Here is a 13,898-nt window from a genome sequence, read left to right as displayed (position 1 = left end):
ACATTATTTGTACAGAAAATAGCAGTCTTTTCTTTTTCTTCCATATTAAATTTCTTTTTCTTTTTAAATTAATGTGTTAAATATCATGCCAATGCAAAATTTTGATGTGTTTAGATAATCAAATTGTTAGTGACAATATCATAACCCCTCTGTGCTGTTGGGATTAAAGCAGGAACATTTTGTTTAAAATTGTATACCTATTAGGTGCTCTGAAAGACTCCAATTTCTGTTTTCATCTGTTAAGCCACTAAAAAGTGGTTCCTTTTATTTTATTTTTGTAGTAACCAAATTTTAGTACTGTTCTAATAAAAAAAAATTGTGGGAGCATATTTTCCAACCTTTAAGCAATTGGTTAATTTCCCTCCTTGGCACTTTTTGAAAATAAAAGTAAATAAAATAAATAATTGATTCCTTGGACGGGATTCCACAAGAGCACGTTGATTTCAATTCTGACCTAATCATACTGGCTACTCGGAACAAATCTTAAAGCTGTTAGAGCTGAAATTAGCACCACGTAGGCCCAAAGTTATAAGGTCCTCAATTCCTTGTGTAATTTAGATCTTTTTCAGATTAAAAAAGTGTTTTAAATACACACACACACACACACACTTTTTTAACTCGGATACTATTCCGTCATCATAAAATAAATTCAAACCGAAATATGCAACTCAACAGCAGCTAGAAAACATGAGGATCTTTGTAATCCATGAAAGTCGAGCAAATTTGGAACACAGCAACTCAAGCCACATAATCATGCATTTTCAAACCACAGAGAGAGCCAGCAGGGTGTGCACAGTGGCATGGCGGTGTGAAGAAGGGCCAGCATTGTGGGCTCATGGCAAAGGGAAACAAGCATTGAAAAACAAGAGATGCTGGGAAGGGCTAAGCTGGAGGTGGGGCTGGTAGGCCTGCCCTACGCTTCTCCTCATTTGCAGCGTGGAGAATCTCTAGACCCTGGAGCGACAGCCATGAGCGGCGATCTCTTTCCTGACCCCAGTGGTGGCATGATGTCTTCACAACCAAAGGCATTGCCCTTTACCTGAGCACTGGCAACTCAGCACATGGCCTGTTTCACCATGGCCAACAAAACATATCCCCATTTGCTTGATTCTTAAGAAACTCGCAGAAATTTTCTATTTGTTTACATATCTGTTTGTTTTTCTCTTACTCTCACTCTCTAGCTTGCAATCTGAATAGTGGGCGGAATGGTTGTGAAAGATTCACATCGAACAACTAACTGCCAAAAGCTACCACCACCGAAGGCAAATTCCTGCAAAGAAATGCAACCACTCAGAAGGCACATGTGGGATCTCTTACTCTCAAGACCTCACAACATGCTGTTGATCGAGTTTGCAGGCTGTGGGGAATTGCTAGAGTTCAGATGTCAGCACACAGTTCCTTGTCATAATTCCGGCGACTTTCCGAGGCTTATGATTCTCTATGTGCTTTGATGAGGTCACTAGGACTGTACACGTCAAGTTGTTGAAGCCTTGAAGATGATGCAAGTCAATCGAATAGATGCAGTAAAATGGTGCAGATACTCATCCGTCCTTCGAATGCTGATTCGTGTGATGCGTCGGATCGACGGTCAGCGCTCCGGAGAGCCGGCTTCTGTAGCAGCAAAACAGCAACAAGACGAATTTCTCAAACTGGACAGGAAAAGGCAACAGAAGCTACGAGAGAATCAATCGGGGAAGATGCAATTGGGGGAGATCCATCGTGGTTGGTGCAAAGCCACAAGCGGGGACGAAGATTCTTCGGCAAGTTGCAGCAGCCCCGTTGCCGACTACACGAGCGCGTGTGTCTGCAGTGATGCTAATCTCTGATGACTGAGCTCAAGGCGAACAGTAACGATTGTCCACCGACAGATTCTAGAGAGATCGAATCGTGAATCCTTGCCAAAAATCTCATCCCAATTTACACAACAATAGATACCGAAAATCCAAATGAACTCCAGTGGGATTCGTGGAACCACTATCTGAAGTATTTTGCAGAAGCCCTGCATCTTCTCCATATGGAACAAGAAAGGCTTGAAATGAGAAGGATAACGGTCTAAAACTCGCAAGATGAATGATGTACCTAACAGACAAGTGCCATGATAAGGTCATGCAATCAAGGGAGAATAATGAGGCGCCATTTACAACATCGAAGCGAAATAGAAACCGATTCTTATGTTACTTCAGGTCAAGAGCTTCAAAGAGCTACTTATTAATGTGCCTAGGCTACAAGTTTGTAGACACTTCAAGTTCCAACAATAACTTTACAGGAGCATGATAAAAATATTTTCACAACTCTAACATGATGCATTTCTGCGCATTCAACTCCTAAATCTTGGCCGCTTGATCGGCAAGCAACGATCAACCAAACATACCAAGCTAAGATAGCTCGAATGTTACACGTAATTGTTCGGGAACCGGAGTGGGGTATCCAGCAAGAGGTTCAGAAACTGAACTACTGCATGATGGCAAGCAGGCTTCAGTATCCCTCCCGAATTGTCGTCAGGAGCACTTCCTGTCCAAGAAGGAAATAGGTTCCGGGCCCCGCTCTTTGGAGATATCTTCAACAAAAAACCTCCAGGACATATAATTGCTTTCCATCGTCATTCATCAATCCAAATTCTTTTGCACATGTGCCTATAAACCCTGTGGTGGATTCTGTGGTTGCCCCAAACTTGCTGCCCAATCCGCAATATACACATCCCAAGCGGACATGGATTATGACCTGATCAATGGGGACCCTTTCTCCAATCAAAGCCTGGATTTCGATCCTGTGTGTGTTTGTGTGATCATCTATACATTATGTTTAAACCCCCACCTCAAATTGGGGTCTGAAATATCGACGATCGTCGCCTCAGTAAGCCCACTCAGATTGGAGCCCATCAATGGATCCAGACATCGCCGGGAAGCCGGAATATGCAAGGAGGCGATTGAACGCCCTGAATTGGTGATCGTTGCCGAGCCTCCCGTTAGCGAGACAGAAGGATTGACCGCTGTCCCCGGTCACAGTTGACAATGGTGTCAAAGGAGAGTCGTAGGGGAACTCCTGGCCGAACGGTACATTGTCGCTCGGCCAGGTAGCGTGGTTCACGTTCAACCGCCCAATGCTTTGCGCTTCGTCCTCACCTTCATTGGTTGCGTAGAATGGTTCCGGTTTCGCTCGCATGCCATTGTTATTGTGACGGTGGTCCCATGACTTCATGGATGTCAACGAATGCTTGACCATGGTCTGCGGGACGGTCGGGTAGTTTAACATGTTTAAACTGATAGCGTTCTGGTTATACTGAGACTCCTTCATCGAGTTGCTGATGTCCGCAGCGGCTGAATTGGGTGCTTTGGAATCAGACACATGCACCCACTCCGGGGCCGGCACCGACGTGACATCGCCTTGAGCCAAAGGGACACCCCCTGCAAAATTGTCCTGGCAATTGTAGCACGAATCAGTTCCGGTACATGCATCGCACTCTCCGGAGTTGGTCACAGTGGGATTCGGGGAGCTCTCTCGGTGTAGAACCGAATACGAGTCGGTGAGCTGGTACGGCATGTCGCCACACATGAATCCGGGCTTCTTGTTCCCGGCAATCTTCTGGAAAACGCGGCATACCACCCATTCGTCATGCTGCAGAGCACCAGAGTTGCAAGTTATTACGACGTCGTCATCATGTGAGCAATGGTTTGATCCTGAGAGCCTGCGGAAATGAGAATGCGAACTAGGAAAGTGAGGATCCTGACTAACCATGGATCCTTGCGGCTGCTGGCCGTTGAAATGGCCAGGGAAGTCACTCGTCAGCCGATACTCATGCATGATCCAGTGGGTCTTCACGCCGCGAGGAGCACGCCCCCTGTAGAACACCAGAGTCTTCTTCATGCCCACCAGCGCATGCGTGCCGGAGTTCATGACATCCCTGTCCTTGCCCGTGGCCTTCCAGTAACCCTTTTCGGTGGCTCTATTTGTTCGCATTCCCGTCGGATACTTGCGATCCCGCAGGCTGAAGAAGTACCACTCCTTCTCCCCTAACTTCGCTTTCTCTGCAAGATCATTTCCCACCGAGGAAACTAATTTCAATGATTCGGTCCATCTCAGTTCACATGATCACCAAATTCGGAGGACAGCACACTACACCAGATGATACTGGAAGGATTGGGAGTTTGTGTCACCTGGAAGGTCCCACGGCTCGCATTTGTTTAGGTCCACTTCGCAAATGGTCTTAACTTCGAAGCCAGGCTCTCTGATCTTTCTGGCCAGGTAATAGACTACAAGCTCCTCGTCTGTGGGGTGGAAGCGGAATCCAGGAGGGAGATCCATGGTACACTCCTGCTGCTTCCCTATGGTCTTGGTGCCGTTGCACATGCTTGTCATGCAAGAGCTTGTATCGGCGATTACTAGACTAATTTTTCAAACCACAGATCAAGATTTCTTTACTATTGATGCGGGTCACGTATTTTTTTTAGATAAGGCTAATCGCTCCGAGGATCGAAGGGTGAATTATCTGCTACGTGACCAACCGCGATTACAGGTGGTGCTCATGTGAACCCAGAGGGTTGGGAATCTTGAAATCACTAGAGGCTGACGACGTGGTGGGACCTTCAAACGAGGGGAATCTCAAATGCATGATCTACGACAAATAAAGAAAGATTCCTGATCAGCAAGAAACACGGGATCGACTAACCGGAAATCTATGGCGGGGCTCGATGGGAACTGAAGAGCCTTACCTCAAGCGCCAGTGAGACGTGACGGAAGAAGCGGCACACATACAGAGAATAAAAGAGAGCACACCTGGTGCAATTTGTGGTCCGATTTGTTGGATAAGAAAGATTCTAGCCCCGACGCCGAAGAAAAATTCTAGCGTGTAAAATTTGTAGGAGTTTCGCGTGGAAGCGTAGGGAGAAAATTGGAACTAGCGACCGTGGCTGGCTAAGGCCTGAAGAGAGAAGACGAACACAGCGAGGAGAGCTCTATCAGATCATGCACTATGTAGAACTACTGGGTCAAGAAACGTCTAATTGTGGGATATGGGTATTTTCGAAGACGAAAGGGAGAAAATCGGGCAGAAAAGTTTTTGAGCTTGAGAACTTTCGAATTATTAGATTTTCGCGTAGAACACCAAAAAATAATTCTATGCAGTTGTAACTCGCATGTCCGACGTCTTCAAACATGCTCTGAAATTCTCCAGTTTCCTGTAAAGCTCCGCGAGGAGAAGATGCACTGCGCGTGGATCACGGAATCAACAATCTGCTTCACGTCTGCATGAGAAATTCACGGTTGTGAGGACCAAAGCGACGATGAATCACAACGAAATGCACAGGTCAAAGAACGTGGTATAATCATGGGCCACTCGGGCTGAGAGCAATGTGCAAGTCTACTTGTGAGCAGCTTTGTGCGCACTGTCGAAAGGCAAAATCCACCAATTCCATCACAGTGCTTCTTAAAACTACCATTCGTTCGACCGAACTCAACTTTTTTAAATCGATTGGCAATACCCCTTGCTGTCTGGGTTACAACTCCACCTCTTAAACGTCTCCCACCTACGTCAATTGAGCCACAAATATACCTACTGTTGTAAAACAGAGAAGTCTCAGGGGCGCCCCTACACTCACCCGGGCGGACGCGATGCCCGTCCCGTAATATCGCGACAACCACCGCCTTCTGAACGGAGCAGACACACTTGGATACTGGCCAGCTGAACCCTCACTCAACACTCCTAACATCTACACGACACGGGGTGAACCAGCACAACATCCCTGCCGGACGATTTCACGTGCTGGACTCCATCCAACCCCTTGATCAGCTCGTCTTCACCAACTGGTACTTTCGACCTGTACCGTCCCATTTTAAGAACGATGAGAGTGGGGAGCCCTGTTGCGTTTCGACCATGAAGACACTGCGTGCGTAGCGATGCACGTCTACGCATTCCAGACCAGACCCCTCGCACACAACCAGAAGCATTCAGTTGGTGGTGATGTCCCACTTACGAGAAGAAACTAGCCAGCACCTGCAACAGTTAGAGTGTTGAATGTAGACAAGTAGACTCGGCTAGCAGAACTCTAAAGGAAGCAAGAGGGACGAGTCTGTGGGGCAGAGAGATGGCACGGCAGGTGGGAGAACGCGGGGAGGATGTGGACGAAACGAGGGACCCAAGAGCAGCAACAAGACAGTGGTGGCGTGAGTGGGGATGGATAATTGGAGAGGATGTGGGGCGGCATCAGGGGATGGGAGCAGCAGTACCAGACAGACTAACAAACAAACGAGTACCGGGGGGGGGGGGACACACACACACACACACACAACAAAACAAAACTAAATTTTAAAAAATAACCTGGAGAAGAAGAAGACGAAGGTGAAGACGACGACGACGAAGGGTAGGGAGAGTAGCAGGAGGAAGAGAAGCAGCAGGAAAAAGAAGAGGAGGAGGAGGAGGAATGCCAATGGGAGGGTAGGAGAATAGAAATAGGAAGAGGGAGGCAGTATTGGAGCAACGCCCATCTGGTGCAGGGGGCGGAGACTCCCCCCGCCGGCTTTTGGGGGGAGCCGGCCCCTTCGTAGTCGGCCCGGCCCCCCGCCCTCTCCGGGCCTAACCCCCGACTACTTGCCCCTGCCACGCTGGCACTCCTCCTCATGTTCCCTGCCCCCAAACCCCAACATTTCAGCTCCCTCCTCAACACATTTGGGTCACTGTTTGACAATGAAAAGCTTAATTTAGAATTTGATCTTAAACATGGCCATTTTGACATGGCTAAGAACTGGTTTCCTAAGGTGGCTGCACATCCTGATGCAGAAGCTAATGATCTGGAATACTGAATCTACAACAATTGTTGGATGGCATCCAAAAATCAAAGTTCTTCTATGGATTCCATCATGTTGCTTTCAACATTTGGGTTTGTACACCAAGGATCATTGTTTTGATTATCCCAATAATGCTTGTTGCATGTAAAACATTGAAATTGGTGATTTGGTGCATACCTAGAATTGTACTACCTGGAGTTTTGATAGTTGAATAAATCTGGGTTGACTTTCATAACATGTAGTGGAAAATATTATTCAATTTTTCTTCACACACACATATATATATATATATATATATATATTTGCAATTATTTAAGATATAACCATTCAAATGATCATCAAGCACTTTGAGATATTTACAGTATACAATCAATCCTCATAACATCAAACTAGAGGAATTTTTATGATTAAACCTGTATTTTTTAAAGCATTCAAAAACATTGTATTTAATGAAAGAAATAGTATCCTAAGATAATTATAATTATTATTATTATTTAAGACATGTTATGTAAAAATATCAGTAAACACTTCATATGTTGATATTGATAAAATTGAAAAAATGCAAAATATATTTCCAAACAAGTTAAAACTTAGAGATGTTGAATATGTTTTTATTTGTAACAATGGGATTTATTTTGCTGCTCTATTGAAACTATTGAAAAAGAGGTTGGCACAACACTACAAATTTGTTGTGAAATTATTCCAGCTATATACATCATCTCTTGTTTTTGAATTTCTCGATAAGACATGTAATATATGGGCTTAAAGTTATACATCCTTTGACAGAATATTTTAGAAATGTAATATTTAGTTGGGTTTTTTTTCCTCAAATAGTATATACAAAGTTAGCTCCTCTTAAGACTTCCATTAAATGTATGTGTGTGTGTATATATATATATATATATATGCATAAGTGTATTTGATGGCAGGGATAGATCTTGCAATTATTCACTACTTCAAAGAACTGGTGGTCAAAACAAAAAGTAGGTAGTAGAAGGAATCCTGCTGCAGGAATGAGTATTCAAGTCTAAAACAATAAGCAAAGATGAAGCCAACAATGCCCCAAACTTCTAACCAATAAACAAACACTCTGGCAATGCTTATCTAAGCTCCTGTGTTTTCTTAATTGTTGAGTTTATCTCTGTTGAATCTATGCAATTGGCAGCTATGGAAAAAATTAAAACAAACAGAAACAAAAACACATGTACACACTCATTCACACAGACCTGCAAACATAGTTGTGAGGGTGTCCCCTTTTGTTCCCTTGAATTAATCCATCCACTATTTATCTCTCCACTTTCTCTTCCTTCATTCATTCATTGGTGATGCTGGGCTTGAAGGTCTCTCAAATAATGAGGGTAATTTATATATATATATATATATACACACATCCATATCTCTTCCTGTATGCTTATTTATTTGTTGTAAGTGGAAAAGGCATAAAGTGGTTCATGAAACAAAGAAACAGAAACTGCAAACATTTATATCATCAAAAATGGATTAAGATAGGAGAGTCATGAAGTGGACCCAATAGGGTGTCTTGCATGCATTTTTGTGAATGTTTTAGAAAAACCTACAATAAGAAACCCAACAACAACAAATATCAGTCTTATTGGTGAAGAATCATGGGTTTACTACACAAATTATCCAACATCATGGATTGTTTCTCTGCATATGGCTAGGTGTAAGCCCACTCTAATTAGCATCCCCCTCTGCCCTTTCTCCCATCTATTTTTGTTCAAGGAATGGAAACATTTAAGATGTGATTTGTGCCATTCAAGCTCAGCTCCTTAATAACAATGCCTCAGAAGAAGTCAAAGCATGAAATTCATTTACTCACCACCACCACCACCATAACAACAGCAGTAGAAGTAGAGGCAGTATGAATTACAATGGTGATAATAGAGGAGGCAGGAGGGGGCATCTGCAGTGGGGCTCCCAACAGCAAGGACAGTCTTGGCCATATAAAGGGACCCCCCCTCACTATGGAATGGCCATGTTTCCTTGCAACCCCCCAAATAAGTTGACCCCTGCAGGTATACATGTTCACAAACAAATAAACTAACAACAATAAAGAATAGATGAATGTGTGACCCCTTCTTATTTGTATGAAACACTGATGTATGTGCTGACACATGAGGTAGGCTTTCTCATGTTTCTCATATTATTATGTTGTTATAATCTTAGACTGATGCAGTTCCTAGTGTCAGGAAAAACCTGGGGATCATGACTCCTGGATCATATGTATGTATGTGTATATATATACCCAACAAACAAACAAATGGGGTACCAAACAGGAACAAGGAAGTTATGAGAAATGCGTTTGTATAATGGAAGGCTTTCCCGGAAGCAACGCAGAGTGCTACACGAGGAGAAAGGCATGGTAGAGAAGGGAGAGGGAGAGGAAGACCACGACGACGAAAGGGCAGAGATTCAAGTGGGCAGAATCACCGACTTCGGCGGGTGGGCGGATGGGTGGATCAGTGAAGCGCCGCAAATCTGGCGTGGAAGCTCTGAAACCTGCCCCTCATGGGTTGCTCCGGTACGGGAAGTGAGTGACTCCTTTCCAGGTGCTTTCCTCCAGTCCATGATCTCCCGCCGGACACCCTCAAGGTCGCAGCGGACGATGACTGCCTGACCGACGACGCTCCAGACACTGCCTGGCGCACGGTGGAGACCTGTCCTGGCTCCTCCTCCGCATGATAACGAAGCTCGCCACAGCCTTGTTGCAGCAGCTCCACGGCAGTCGTAGCTTCCATCGAGAATTTCGGTGGCGATGGCGTTATGTGGCAGCAATGGACCCGTCCACAGTGGCGGATGTGCACCTACCCCCCCTCCCCCCCCTCCCCTCCCGCCCCAAGCGACGACGGTGACGATGTCGATGCAGCAGTGCGGGATGGGGACAAAGCATGGTAATAATAAAATAAGAATGATAATAATAACAATAATAATAAAGTGGAGGCGAGATCCGGCAGTACGCATGCATGATTGGAGAGTGTCATCCTGCGGAGCTTCCTGCAATCGCAGTCGAACATTCTCCCCTCCCTTCCCCGCCTCCAGTGCCTGGAATCACCACACTATACTCTGCAACTGGGCAGGGAGTAACCCACACCAGTACCAGTACCATACTGATACCAAGGGTGTTGTCCCGTAGCCCTAAACTCCCACACTGTGCACCCTACACCCGACCCCCTCCTTCCTTCCTTCCCCGCGCCAAATCCACCCTATGACCGTGGGTCAAGGCAAGGGTCAAGGTTGTCCAGGAGAGAGACTTCTCAACCATTATCCCCCTCTACTCCTTCTGAGATGAATCGTTATATTTACTTTTTGTATCCTTTCAGTTATTGCAATTCAATGTACTACAAATCATGCATGTTGGAATAAAATAAAATAAAATAAAAGTAGTCATTCTCAGTCCAAATCATATTCTATTCGTTGATTTTTGTTATCTTCGAGATTTCATACAATTTCCACCGTCATTATCTTTGTAATCGTTATTATAATTATAATTATTATTATTGTTATCCAGATATTATGTTGCAGAAGGTTCTAGAGAGAGACATGAGAACATGCTAATGTGAAGCAGCATGATCTAAAGCAATATTCCACACAGCCATCAAATGTATCATTTTATTTATATTTAATGGATTTTTAAAAATTCAAGTCAACTTGTGTATGTGCAGTTAGTTCGTTCATATTCTTTTTCATGTAGACAAAGGTAATAGAGCATGCAAAAGCAGAGAGCATTGATACCCTGTGTTTGTACAATTGACCAATAAACTACTTTCATACTTTGATTGATTTTCTTTTTCTATTTCTCATTTATATTCGTTCTCTTTTCCTAAATCTCGTATATTAATCATTATTTTACAAAATGATTGAGACTACTGAGACTGAAGTGATAATTTATGACACAACAAATCTTTTTTTTTTTCATTTTTTTTCATTTCTTTTCTTTTCTTTTGTTAGAACATGTCACATGTTGGTTATTCCACTGCAATAAATCTTGTTTGAAAAGTTCCATAATTATTTGTGAGTAACTCAATAATGAGCAATGAAAAACGATTAATTATTTTGTAATAAAACCCATGGTTCATTCATTTCATTTTGATCCTTGTTAGGATTCAAAAAGCCATGTAAGTATCTTTAGATGAATAAATTAGTGAGGATTGCATCTCAAACAAAAAAAAATAACAATTGAAAATTGCTCAATAGTCTAACCAATGTAATATACTCATTCGTGCTTATAATTATCATACATTTCTATGCCAAATTTCTTCCTAATCAATACATTTCACAAGTTTCTATCCACATCTTGTGCTTCACTTTCGTAAGACAACTCCTTGAACAAGTATGTTAATGAAAATAACATCATTACTACAAATTTCAAAGACTACATACCTAACATGTAGAGACAAAATTATTGCAATAAAAAGGCTACATTGTTTGTAGAATTTGCGCATGGCATTGAAGTGTGCTTAACCTTTTACCTTGGAAGTTGAGCGTATGCCACGTGGACAAGTTCAAGAGCATCCCTTACAACACTTTTTTTTTAATGTAATTTTTTTTGCTGCTTTTTGCTTTTTTTTAGTTGTTTTTGTTGTTGTTAAAGGAGGGAGCAGAGTTCAACTACCCAGGTGGGGCAGAATCCTTGCCGCCCCATGTCCCTCACGGCTTGAGGATCATGTGCCCAATGGTGGCGCTGCCCGTGAAAGGGAATATACTGCCCGAATGGGACAACTAGGCGGTCGGGCATGCAGAAACAGAAAATATCACTCTCAAACGAAGTGATATCCGAAAAAGTAGGTTAAAAAGGCGTCTTTGTCTATTTATTTCAAACATGAGAGTAGTAAAGGTGCCCAGAATGCTGGAGCATGGTTTGCATTGGGACGCTGGCCTGCAACGGGCAGCAGCCCCAACCGAGGCAGGAATTTCGAATCCTTTGGAATTTGAATTCCGTGTGGAAGGATGGAGACAAGAGGGCAGATATTTGTGCACAGACAAAGCATATGAGGAGAACTTGCTCTTTTTCGCTTGCAAATACATGTTCACCCACTAAGAACAATGTATAACATATCATATATATATATATATATATATATATCAATTTAACTAGGGAATACTGCATTTTTTACATTTTTATGTAAATATTAAATTCTTTATTTTGACAAACCATAACAATACAGGTTCAAATAATCATAATGAGGTTTTAATTGACCCTTTGTTGATTTCCATAGCCAAGATTTACAATTATTTCATACTTTTCAATTTATCTAATTCAAGATGGTCTCGAATTTCTTTGTCCATTTGTATATAACATGATTTTTTAAATTAAAATATATATATATGTTTGGAAAAATATGTATAAAACTTTGAATACCTCATTTAATTTGCAATGTTATTTATTTGAAGTTTTCAAAATGTTCTAAATAGTTCAACTTAAATTGTGATAAAACTTAAATATAATCCATTGTGTGATATACATATATATATATATATATATATGCACTTAAAATAATAATAATAATAATAATAATAATAAAACAACAAAAACTATTGTACATCTTCAAAATATACTAAATTTTATGAAGAATACAAACTTTTAATGAAGATCTAAATAAAGTGCTGTAAATTTACAGATATTTCAAGTAACCACATGTAAAGGGTACCTATCACGAATTCTTCTCTCTCTCTTTCTACTCATGTATATATACAATATTTATCCAATTTTTTATTTTTTATTTTAAAATTAAGAGTTACAAAATACAATATATATATATATATATATATATATGTAATTCTAAGAAATGAGCAATAAGTTTTGAATTTTGTATTAAGACATCAAAAACTAAAAGAATCAATAACTAAACACCAAGCACAACAAGTGAATGTTGGAATGAACTTCTGTAGAAAAATTACAAACAAATTAAACCTTGAAATGTTAAAAAAAATCACAAACCAAATTTGAATTCTTCATACTCCATATATTAGTCAAAATAGTTTCCATCATTTTCTATTTGGTTATTCCCATGATATCGTTCAAATAGAATTCAAAGAAGTAGTCGTATTTGAAAATTGTTCATTTGTAGTTCGTGTTCTTGTCAAGGAACACTTAACAATAATCACATGGTTTGGATACTTTTAAGGATAAATTCATGCCTAAATTAAAAATAGCAACAACAATTAATAGCTGAAACAATGATTCACACTCTAAAATATGAATTTTGTACAGATTCCATTTACATTGGTATATTTTGAATGGCTTGTTCTTACATTTTGAAACTATGGACATGATGTATGAAGTTCAATTCCATTCTAAGAAATAAAAATTTGTATTCAATAAAGTTGGCAGCCACGTCTGCTCCAGTGGGGTGCCTCCCCAGGGTCGGTGATGTGTCGGGAACAGGTCGGTTGAACTTTGCTGATTGTGTGCAGAGCAATTCCGTGGAGACAACCCCCCCCACCCCCCTCTATGCAAAGTCACGGTCATAGGGACAATGATCAGAAACGGATTCAAATGGTTCAACGGAATTTAAAAGCATGAGGCTGTCATGGATGAGAGCCACTTGGCAGCTGCGAATCTCAATTACGTGGAGATTCATTCCCGCTGTCGATCGCAAAGGTAATGATTGGCTGCGTGTGCGTGGGGTGGGAACACGTGGCGTCTACTCAGTGGGAGGGCGTATCGTAAATGGAGCTGCGGGTAGGGGTGACGTGGACAATGTTTATTTATAAGAGAGATTAGTCAGATATGTTTCTGTTCTCAAAAACACGTAGTACTACTGTAATGTGTGTGCTTTTGTATACTAATATATATATATATATATATATACATACATGTGAACATATGCACACACATTTAAACTGTGTTTTATATTAAAATGAAAAGAATATGACACGTGTATGTTTTCATACGCAACTAAACAAGTTAAAACATTCTCTACACACAATTTCATAATCTGATGATACAAATTAATACTCAAATAATCAGAAGAATTTTTCTTAATTTCTGTGAAAAGCAAGCGCCTTCTCTCGTGATATTTCGGTATCTCTTAATAAACGAGTCATAAGTATGGTATGTGATAGTTATTTCAGAAAGCTTAATTTTAAATCTTAAA

General features: G+C 41.5%; 2 protein-coding genes across 4 annotated transcripts; both read right to left on the bottom strand.

Moving 5' to 3' along the window:
• Positions 1–2,156: 2,156 nt before the first annotated feature.
• On the bottom strand, positions 2,157–6,431 carry LOC112293810 (uncharacterized). Of its 3 annotated transcripts, none has more exons than XM_024543683.3 (4): positions 6,314–6,431; positions 4,155–5,240; positions 3,733–4,025; positions 2,157–3,615 (listed from the first exon to the last, which is right to left on the bottom strand). In XM_024543683.3, exons 2-4 carry the CDS (start codon positions 4,354–4,356, stop codon positions 2,851–2,853), a joined length of 1,260 nt encoding a protein of 419 aa, XP_024399451.1. In that variant the 5' UTR covers positions 4,357–5,240; positions 6,314–6,431; the 3' UTR covers positions 2,157–2,850. The 3 variants fall into 3 exon arrangements, with proteins under 3 accessions (XP_024399451.1, XP_024399449.1, XP_024399450.1); XM_024543681.3 differs by having other exon boundaries at positions 5,595–6,403; XM_024543682.3 differs by having other exon boundaries at positions 5,970–6,402.
• Positions 6,432–7,409: 978 nt separating this feature from the next.
• LOC141046366 (uncharacterized) lies at positions 7,410–9,911 on the bottom strand. The gene is made up of 3 exons (XM_073539841.2): positions 9,236–9,911; positions 8,672–8,810; positions 7,410–8,353 (listed from the first exon to the last, which is right to left on the bottom strand). Exons 1-3 carry the CDS (start codon positions 9,760–9,762, stop codon positions 8,270–8,272), a joined length of 750 nt encoding a protein of 249 aa, XP_073395942.1. The 5' UTR covers positions 9,763–9,911; the 3' UTR covers positions 7,410–8,269.
• Between the last annotated feature and the right edge of the window lie 3,987 nt (positions 9,912–13,898).

This window comes from Physcomitrium patens, chromosome 16, assembly GCF_059467195.1.
Source record: "Physcomitrium patens ecotype Gransden chromosome 16, ASM5946719v1, whole genome shotgun sequence".
Lineage (NCBI taxonomy): Eukaryota > Viridiplantae > Streptophyta > Bryopsida > Funariales > Funariaceae > Physcomitrium > Physcomitrium patens.
The sequence above is the reverse complement of the archived record's forward strand: the minus strand, read 5'-3'. Positions and strand labels throughout refer to the sequence as shown.

Excerpts from the sequence above, each read along its gene's own strand:
- LOC112293810 (XM_024543683.3), bottom strand. The coding sequence starts at position 4,356 with ATGACAAGCATGTGCAACGGCACCAAGACCATAGGGAAGCAGCAGGAG. Across the intron at positions 4,026-4,154 it reads CGAGCCGTGGGACCTTCCAG|AGAAAGCGAAGTTAGGGGAG; the intron begins GTGACACAAACT and ends ATGATCTTGCAG. Across the intron at positions 3,616-3,732 it reads AGCAGCCGCAAGGATCCATG|CATGACGAATGGGTGGTATG; the intron begins GTTAGTCAGGAT and ends GGTGCTCTGCAG.
- LOC141046366 (XM_073539841.2), bottom strand. The coding sequence starts at position 9,762 with ATGCGTACTGCCGGATCTCGCCTCCACTTTATTATTATTGTTATTATT. Across the intron at positions 8,811-9,235 it reads CCATCCGCCCACCCGCCGAA|GGGTCAACTTATTTGGGGGG; the intron begins GTCGGTGATTCT and ends GTATACCTGCAG. Across the intron at positions 8,354-8,671 it reads CCTCCTCTATTATCACCATT|GTTTTTCTAAAACATTCACA; the intron begins GTAATTCATACT and ends TTCTTATTGTAG.